At 47.3% G+C, this 10,150-nt stretch overlaps 1 protein-coding gene across 1 annotated transcript in view; it reads right to left on the bottom strand.

Moving 5' to 3' along the window:
• Positions 1 to 10,150, bottom strand: part of LOC103624635 (Hermansky-Pudlak syndrome 1 protein homolog) — a 112,120-nt gene that overhangs the window by 91,821 nt on the left and 10,149 nt on the right. Inside the window, exon 3 of the mRNA XM_017725869.1 lies at positions 7,032 to 7,193. Coding sequence (XP_017581358.1) covers positions 7,032 to 7,193 — 162 coding nt within the window. The remainder of the gene's footprint in view (positions 1 to 7,031; positions 7,194 to 10,150) is intronic.

The raw sequence follows: 10,150 nt of genomic DNA, 5'->3' as shown, positions 1-10,150 counted from the left end.
TTTCGTTGGTTCAGACCTCATGAAAAAAAGGATAACATTAGGACCACAAAGTTAATGCAATTAAAAGAATCAGAGTAGAGGGGTAATGTACAGTAGCACCTTAGCAGAATGAAAACTGCGGAAGTTTGACATTTTAAAATAGGGGGAGGTCCGTCAGCAACTATCTGTAGGAATGTCTGGAAGATGAATGAGGTTCTAAAAGACCTGAAAAGGGCAAATATAGTGGCTATGTTCAACAGGTTGAAAAACCAAGGAAATTGCAGGCCAGCCAACATAACTTCAATTCTTGGAAAAATTTTGAAAGGAATCATCAAACAATCCATCTGCAAGGAAGGGCTGGAAGTAATAGCCCTGCCATGTGAAGGCAACCTGACTTCTCTTTATAGAGCAACAAGGTCTTGTATGTGAGACAACACATGTTCTGTACCTTTACTTTCTCAAGGCTTTACCTCCAGTTTTGTGTAACATTTTAATTAGAAAATTAGGAAAATAGCGTCTAGATGAAATTCTGTGTGGGAAATGCACAGCTGGTTGGGAAATGGTACACAAAACTGCAGACATGAACAAGCAATATTGCAGCAAAAAATTCCATGATTATACAGACAGAAGTGTCACACACCAGGTACATGAAATAACCCTGCTGCTTTTCCCAGTCAAGAAAGGCCTCAGCTGCAATACTGGTCTCATTTCAAGGCAAAGCACTTAAAAAGCACCTCAGACCCAGTGGAGAGAGCCCAGGGGATCCCAACGAAACACAGAGCCACAAAAAAATTGTAGAGGGCTGAAAGGGACCTCAAGAGGCAGAATCAACTACGCACGTGCCATTCAACTTGAAAATAAAATGGACATGAGAAAAGACCAAACGAAAGGCAGTTGTTCAGTGCAGAGAACAGAAGTCCTCAGGGAAACATGATAACAAGCCTCAAATATGTAAAAGATTTCTGCAAAGAGAAAAGGAGTGCTGTAAGCTTTTCTCCATATCCACGGGGAAAGGACATGCCATCATGGGCTTAAACCGAAGCAAGAGATTTTAAAAATACCAACCCCATAATGATAGAGCTAATTATGCCCTAGAGCTGACTGCTGAGGGAGGGTACATCACTGCCATCACAGAAGGCTTTAAAACAAAGATAAAGCCACATCATTTGAGTCATCAACAGTGATGTCCCCACAACCTGGGCAGTGCTGGTGCCTGGCTGCCGAGCCCTGACAGCCTGCAGGCTTTACATGGACATGCCCAGGAACACAATATATTTCAGCTACAGCGAACACCCTCACAAGGCTCTGTAGTAAAAACAAACAGCCACTTTGTTTCAGAATGAGCTCATATAAACAACTGATAATGGCACAAAACCACTCAGTTACCAGAGACTGTTTTCCAAGATTTATTTTTCCCAGCACTATTCCATTGGTTCTGATCCCAAGATCTCAGAAGACACCTGCAAATTATCCTCAAAAGGTTGGCACCTCTGCTGGTCATTAACTATGGGCTCAGTACAGGTACTGTTTTAATGACATTACAGTTTTCCTGGTCCCTTCCTCCCAGGAAAGCCTCCAGTGTTTCACAGCAGTTCTCTCCCCCTCTTTCCCACAGGAGCTGATGACATTATTGTGCTCCCTTTGCTGTCAGGACTTCTCCACCAGTACCCCAGTTGTGCTTATCAAGGAGACAAATTCTGGGTAACTATTTTCACTGTATTTTTAGCTTTGAATGCTACTTTTTCTTCTTTGAAGGGTTCAACCCCCCAAAATTTGACTGATTTTACAAGTGTACCAGCTGGTCACACAAAAGATATTGCCTCTTCTCATCCACCTTTCCCCAGGCAGAGATCAGGTACAGACTTACCATGGAAAAGGCTAGAAGATGCCCTCTTGAGGTCCTTTTCAGATCTATTTTGTGCAATTCTGTGGATAATGTGTATAATATAAGGGACTGTGATGGACAGAAGGGCAGAGAGCTTGGTCCAAAATACACTCCCAGGCCTGAGACGCAGCTCCAGGGAGCACCCTCCTTGAAGGAAAGCTGGAGAGCCAGTGCAGTGCAGACCACGCCTGTGCAGCACCCAGTAACACAGCTATGATACGTATCACTGCTGTGAAGACCACAGCACATTTAGGCTGATCCCAAACAAGATGCCAAAAGGGCAAGGAAGCTGTACTTACCCTTGCAACAACCCTGTCAGGTACCATATCACAAGGTGGCCCACCCTCCAGTCCCATGGAGTTAGGTGGAGCTGAGGAAAATTCCAGCAAAAATAACCAGAGTGGCCTTACTGCCTGGCAGCACAGGCACCAAAAACACACCCAGCCCCATGCCCTGCCTCCTACACACACCTTCTTGTGAGAGCAGCCTCTGAGCCATGGTTGTCTCCAGACCCAGCACTCCATGGGATGAGCCTCAGGCCCTACAAACACATCCTGCTCAAGGACCACTATCTCCCAGAGCCACAGCATTCAGCAAAACACCAGGGGAGGTTCACAAGTGCAGGAAACACACATGTCACAGGTGCTCAACCTGAGCCGTGTGATTCCCTGCCAAAGAACAACTACAACTGGGGTTCTTGTTGTCTTTGGGGAGAAGCAAAAAATGTATTTCTGTGGGACAGTATCTCACTAGCAAGCCCTTTATGCAGACACACTGCCCTCATCTCTGCTCTGTGCCTCCCACACATAAGTGTTCTGCAGTAGCCACGCATACTCTCTGCTCTCCTACCCTGCTTTGTTCCACTCATCCCACATTACACATCCCGCTCGTGAAAAGCAGATGTGCACTCTGTCACCACCACCTCATACCCCCAAATCACTTACCTTGGACAAAGAGCATCTCTGCATGGCTGCTAACATCTCCAAAAGTAGGTCTTTTTCAAGGAATAACCTCACAGAGAAATCTCAGCTGCTGTTATGGCAGTGTTTAAGCTATCTAATTACCTTAATGGGGTAGTGGGATGCCAGTGTAAAACACCCGATTGCAGTGTTGGACACAGACAGTGAAATGCACTGAAGGCACCTCTCAGCTCCATTCCAATCAGTTCCACCTGAGTTTAATCCCTCCAAGTCTCTCTCAGTGCAGTGGGGAGAAACACTGCCAATACCCTCAGCAGGGTGGGACCACAGAGGGTCAACTGGGAGCATTCCATGCCATGCAAGGAGGGTCTGGCCCCTTAATCACTGCTTTTAGAGGCTGTGCTCTATGATATTACAGGGATTCAGGGCTCCCACCACACACCTTGCAGTCTCCTCACTGGCTTTTCAGTGCAGATATGGTGTGGCAGGGCAGGCTGGAGAGCTCTCATCATTAGTCTCTTGATGCAGAGAAATAATCCGTGTCACAGTTTCGGGCAGAAGGTAGAGCAGAAAGATGTTTCTCCATAGTTCAGAATGAGCAGTGGGGCAGTATTTGAGGGAAATTTATAGTCTATACATGTTTCTTGGGAAGCTCGGTTACCCTTAACACTTCGTGCAAATACAGGAGGGGACACTTTTTCACATATGTCTATTGACCTGAACAATTCCCTCTTCCACAGGCTTAACAGGCTTTACTTAAGAACAGTGCAGAAACCTGTGGATGTCCAGTCTCTCAAAGCACAAATGCAGTGCTCTACCCCAGCCCAAACTGGCACCACAGGTGGAGAAATTTGGATTAAGTCTGTCGAAGCTTTGCCTGATGCTGCCCCACTCCCCACAAGCTCACTCTCTAAAATCTGCATGCACACTGTGTCTCCGCTGCCCGAGGCAGTTCCTCACACCTCACCTACTGCCAGCCCTATGTTGTACATTCCGGCCCCCCCCCACCTCCACCCGGTTCCAGGACTCCAAAATAACCTTCCTGTGGCCTGAACATTTCTTCTGAGGGCCGCAAAGGAGGGGAGCCTGCTGTGAGGATTGCAACTTCTACCCTAGCTGATCCTAAACACAAAAAGAATCGCTGCTTGCTCTGTGAGCTGCGAAGGAGCAAAGAAGCGTTTCTAGGGACAGATTCCTTCTGCTCCCCCATCCCACGGAGGGCTGAGCTCAGAGAGCTGGTTCCCAGAGGCGAGCAGGCAGTGCTGTGCACTCTCCCCCTGCTCTACCGCGGACTGACCCGGGAGCATGAGAGATGCTGATCTGTGAAACGAGATACCCATCTCTGAGCACTGCAGGGGAAACAGCAAAGATTAATAAACCTCAAAATATTTTACAGCATTCAAATAGCACTGTCCCAGATCAAAGGCGATTGCTCATGTCAGGGAGGCAGGCTCAGTAAGCCTGGAAAGATCACATACAGAAAGCAGCGGCAAGATGCAAGAGAAAGCCTGCAGACAGGAGCTGAGGAAGGCTCGTACTCGATGAGAGAAACCGAAGTGGTCTAAGCCAGAGTCTCACATGTGTTCCTGGAGGAATGAGAGCCAGAAAGACTGCCTGGTTTCACTCAGTCTCAGTTGTGTCTTAGCACAAAAACACACATTTCATTTTAAGACACCCTCTTACCTTGGAGGTACCTGCTGCTGTGAGCAGCTTAAATCCCAGTACAACAGAGCCCTGCCTGATGCTTGAAATAAGGAACACACTGGGAATTATGTGCAACTGGTGAATAGATTTGAAGAAGCCCCCAACTTACATTGATGCCACAGGGACTGCAGAATCACATGCCCTGCACTCTAAGAGCTTTCATTCCTAAACCCGTGAGGATACTGCATGAAAGTTTGTCGGCAGAATCCCTTGTCCACACTTGCAGGCAGAGTGGGAGGCCTGATCTATAGTCTTTCAAATTGTTCATATAACTATATTACTGAGGAGGAGGAGGAGGAGGAGAACAAGGAAGAGGAAGAAGGGAATGGGACTTTTTATCCAGATCACTACAGTGGTAGTGGTACTGGTGAGGGAATAAAAGTGCCACACAGTAGTATTTCTACTCTCAAGCTCTCCTAGAGTAGCTATCCCATCATAAAGCACCTTTATTCTCATATGACTTTGAGCAAGATATTCCATTTACATTTTTGGGTTACAATTAAAGAACTAGCAGTAGTAGAAGCCCTCTCACACTGAGGTGTGGGGTTCAATATTCCTGCAGTCTGGGCTGGACACCGAAGGTCATCCACAGTACATGCACTGCATGAGGTCAAGTGACTCCTAGATACAGACCCCCAGGAGGAAACCCTGTTCTCAAGGATCTCATGGATACTCCATCCCTGCAAACTCAGTCCTTCACTAAGGACTCCCTAAACCACATCTGCATTCTTGCTCTGCACCTTGCCTCATGACCTGGGGACTCCCTGTAGCACTGTACAAACCCACTGTGCAGAACAAAAAGAAGTCCTCAAGCAAACTCTGATTGAATTTTGAAGGTAAGAAATGCCCTTCTGCAACAGATGTACAACCCCCTCTACCCACCCCAAACACCAGATCCATCACAGAGAAGGGAAATATTTACACAAGTTAGTAGAGTTCCAGTTAAATATTATGCTTAGCTGTCTAGAGTCCATGTTCTCAGACTACGTCTATGAAATAAAAGATTAAACTTCATAACAATTATGAAGTTGCTCTGCTCACATTCAAAGGGAGTTAAAGAACATTAAAATAGTTCTTTGGGTAATATTATGGTGAAATTGCTCTCTCCACCCTGGAGAGCTAGAGCTAAAACCTTCTGAACTATCCTGTAAACACACTTGGAAAGGCTAAGAGCTAAGCTGATAACCAGGTAGCACCTCTGCTCTGCAGGTTCTGTAAAAAATGTGAGCAATGCCAGAGAGCTTTTGAAGCAGCAAGGGAAGGAGGATAGGGGAGAGCAGCTTCACTTCTCGAGGGAAGTTTGTTTAGTGGAAAGTAAGCAAGATGTCAGGGGAAAAGCTGACAATGTTGATTCCAGCAGTTGTACTGGGAATAAACAGCCAAGTGGATTACGTTACAGAGAATGAGAAACGGCTCTGAGGATCCCATTTAAATGCTGGGCCCTCAGGAATGATGCGATTCAGCTACACTCATGGCCCCAGTATCCAGTGACCCCTGGGCTGAGCCTTTCGGTAGTGCTGGTGTCACCATCCCACCTCTGTGGGGTCCCCTAGAGCTCCAACACAGCTGATGTCCCCAGGAGAGCTAGAGCTTACTGGTGAGGATGCAGACCCATTCTGGCTTCCAGGCAGGGGCTGGGCACTGAATTAGGGGTGGCAGCAGAGAGGAGGAGGTTGTTCAGGACCAGTTTGTCTCTCCCAGCCCAGCAGCAGGGGAAGGTCACCATGGGGTTTGCCATCTCCTCCCCAGACAGAGCACAGGGCCCTCTCTCTTATAAAAATAAGATGCCTGCCTGCCTTTCACAGGAAAGGGACTTGTCAAGAGGACAAGGGGGTCCTGTTTGATTTATTAGTCTCTTCCTCCTTCCTGTTGTCTGTGGCTCATCCAGCTGTAGTGATAAGGAGAAGAGATATGAAAGGACCCTGCTGGCTGCTGGGATCCCATCTTTCTGCCCACTCACTGCCTGAAGACATCAGTCCTTTACAAGCACCATTAAATGTGTATCCAAAATGTGGCAGTCTCCTCCATCGAGATTCTGTTCCCTGGATAATACAAACAGTTGCCAGAAAAAGAGTATCCTCTCATCTCTGTCTAGGCCATTATCCCTTTATATTTGCTCTTTAATATTTACTGGGTTCACACAAAGTGCATGCTCTGGAAAGAAAAAAAATCAGCTGCAGCTTAAAGGACTCCAAATTTAGTAATTGCTGCAGCCCCATCGACGTGAACAGTTAGCAGGGAGATTTCTCCAGCACTTCACATGCCGTGGTATTCTGCTTAGGTCAGACTGTAGAAAATGTTCTGTTCAGGGACACCAAATCTGGAGTGTTTGCATAGGTGCCAGCTGCAGAGGCCTTATGAGTCCACCTCCAGTTCCTGCTGGTCCTTTCCCTCCCAATACCCAGTAACCGTGGTTGGAAACAGAAGCAGCCAGAGAGATGCTGATTCATACAGAGGCGAAGAACCCGAGGGTTTTAACACACCTGTGAGTTAGCAAGAACTAGACCCAGCTCCTGGCTCCCGAGCTGGTCTTGCAGCCTTACCTGTTAATGTGAGGTTGCTGTATGTGTTTGAAAACTGCTCCTTTAACAAAACCAAGTGCATCTGAGCTGCCTTTTCCCTCTGTAGCTCCAACATTATGTCAGGATGCTGGGCGATCTTACAGCCTTTCTGCTTATCCAAGGCAATGTCGCTGCGAACAATGTCTACAGCAAAAGGGAAAGAAAAGAGGGAGATGGCCAAACCTCAGCTTTCATTTTCATTTTTGCCAGATGCTTGGATCATCTCCAGCCAATATGACAGTCACACAATCATCACACAGCAAGAGCAACCCCAAAAAAGGATCCAAACCCCTTGGATCCACCTATCAAATGACCCTTCCCAGCCCAAGTCTCCTTTTCTTCCACACAAACCTCAAGTTGTATGCTCACAAAACCTACTGGCCCTTCCATCCTTTACCTGCCTAGCTGTTGCTCTCTTACAATGCTGACCCCTCCCTCACAGGAAAGTGCAAAATCTCCCAACATTTATATTACAACCCTGCTACATGTGTGTTTGACACTAAATGATGAGAAAAGACTAAATCCCATTTCAGTAACCCCTGGCTTCCATTTAACCTTGCCTGTCAAAGAGGTGATGAAGAAGGCTTGTTCTCACCTTGTTTATCTTCACTGCAGCTATCACAGGTCAGCATGGCTCATGACTCTTTGAGCAAATGTCTGTACCCTTCTAATGCCTGACATTCAGGAGACAGGATTATTCAAAAATTTTTTTCTCTTCGTATGAGCATTCTCTAAGTCATATTGTGAGATAAGAATAGGATATTCTCTCTCCTAGAACTACTCACATGCTGGGTAAAGGGAATGATGAAGTAGCAAGGCAGAACAAGAATCAAGTAAGATATGGCAGTCTAAGCAGGAGGGAAATGGTGCAAACTTGCAAGGTCCTTGCAAGGTCCCTTATGAGTTTAATAAACTCTGTAACATGTTCAGATCCACAGGCACCAGATGATAATTCTTACAAAACCTCAGGCGGCCAGCTCTGATAAGCAAGGATCGAAGCTGGAATTCTTCCACCACATTGCATAAGGTTACTTTGCCTCACGAGGTTGATCTTTGCTTGGTTCAATTCCCATCTAGCTAGAAGCTGCTGAAGGAGCTTGTTGTCAGAAGAGAGTCACACCTTGCTCCACACACGCTCTCCAGCTCCTTTATGGTTATGCACGTCAAGAAACACCTAAGTTTCTTCCAAAAGTCATGCTCCTGTCTCTTGAGGTGTCCAATCTCATGTTCAGATAACTTAGGTTCAAAGCTGTGCTATGTCTTGGGCTGGCAGGGAACTGCCTCCAAACATGCAGTGGAGGACTGGAAGCCACATTATCTTCCTGTCTCTGAGCCTCATCCTAGACTCACCACACTTTCCTGCCCAGGATGTGTTCTATCTCTTTTCTGCATTTGGGATTATTACAACTTCTCTAAAGCCTGTCTAAAACAGACTGCTCAGAACAGCAATGTCATTAAAGTACCCATGGTCTGTAGTTAGCCACGTGAGTTCTCTCCTACACCCACAGCTAGCATACTCAGGAGTGGATACTGGGCAGCATCCAGCTACCATGAAAATATGGTTCAATATTTCTACACCCAGCACAAGGGCATCAGTGAGATGGAGCAAGAGAAAGGACTAATGTTCCTCTGCAGCTAATGAGCACACACCCCTCAAACATGTGCTTTAGTGCACATTCTCTTAGGTAGGCACTAAGTAAGACTTGGACCTACCCAACCTTTGCCCAACTAATGAATGGTAAAATCCTGAACCCCTGTTGTGTGAAATGTTTGGAGAACTGAAGACTGAGAAATGCCACCTTACCTCTCTCCCACACCAGAAAGGGTATTGCTGCCATGGGCTGCTGGAGTCACGTGGAGCCCATGAACAGCCATTCACCTTCCTGGGTGATGGTTTTCCCTTCCTACAGAACTGAAGGCAAGAGCTGTACACCCCCCACCCCAAGGTAGAATGAAGGCAAACACATCAAGGAGGCCCTGAAGGAGGAGAAGACTGAGAGGCAGACAGGTTTGAAACTCAATGGTCAATAAGCTGTCTGCAATTCTCTTCAAACTGCTGTAAGGGAGTTCAGGCTGGGTCAAAACAAGTTTATTTCCTAAATGGAATGGATGACATCTAAAACCCAAACCAGGGCCAATATGGACCCATGTGGAGGAACCATTGGCCCAGGAGCAGGGTCAGGGTCCAGCACCTTGGAGGGTGCAGAGGACCATGGCAGTGAGTCCTGTGTGACATCCATCTTTGGGGACCACAGGGATGGCTCTGCATGCACTGTCAGCAGGGCCTGGGGACAAAGGGCAGGCCCAGGAATGAAGAGCAGGAGCAGTGTTGTGATAAAGCTGCTGTGACAGGGATTACCACAAAGATGTCAAGTCACATTCAGGCAAATCCCTGTGAGGGTAGCGAAAAGCATGCAGGGCACAGAAGTCGGAGCACTCTCTGATAGTTATGTTCATGGGGTTCTCTGAGAGCTGCCACTGCAGACACTCAGGAAGCAGAGGAGAGACATGCAAGGTCCTGTCTTCTCAGATTGGTGAAGAACCCAAGAAACTTGCCAAAGACTTAAAGATGGAGGTGGACCTCACAGTCATAATGACTCCAGCTGAAACTGTGGGCAGATGCCTGGGATATGGATCTCACCAAGGAAGTCAGTGCCTGGTCCTTCATACCCCAGCAGGCTGTGCTCAGTGCAGGGAAGGAGGCACAGGCACCTCTGCACCACTCTGCTGATCCAGCAGCACTGAGGGAAGAGGGATGGCAGACCACAGCTTCTGAAGGCCTAGGGGAAATCTCAGCAAGTACAACCCGAGGGACGCAGACAGCAAGGAGTTCTCAGCTCTGAAATCTTAAAAGGAAGAGATAAAAAAAGAAGACAGATGCAAGGAGGCCAAGAAGGAGGAGGGTACCCCGGAGGATCTGGGCAGGGCAGCCCCGAGTGGGCAGGAGAAGGGCACTCACGGCCTTCCTGAGCCCAATAAAAAAAAAAAAAAAGGCAATAAAACTGCCCAGCAGAACACGGAACCGAGCAGCTCCTGGCAGGAGTGCGAAAGAACTCCAGATGTGGGAGCCCCAGAGGATTTTCCAAAGCCGGCAGGCCAGG

Source organism: Corvus brachyrhynchos, unplaced genomic scaffold, assembly GCF_000691975.1.
Source record: "Corvus brachyrhynchos isolate BGI_N302 unplaced genomic scaffold, ASM69197v1 scaffold61, whole genome shotgun sequence".
Classification (NCBI taxonomy): domain Eukaryota; kingdom Metazoa; phylum Chordata; class Aves; order Passeriformes; family Corvidae; genus Corvus; species Corvus brachyrhynchos.
The sequence above is the reverse complement of the archived record's forward strand: the minus strand, read 5'-3'. Positions and strand labels throughout refer to the sequence as shown.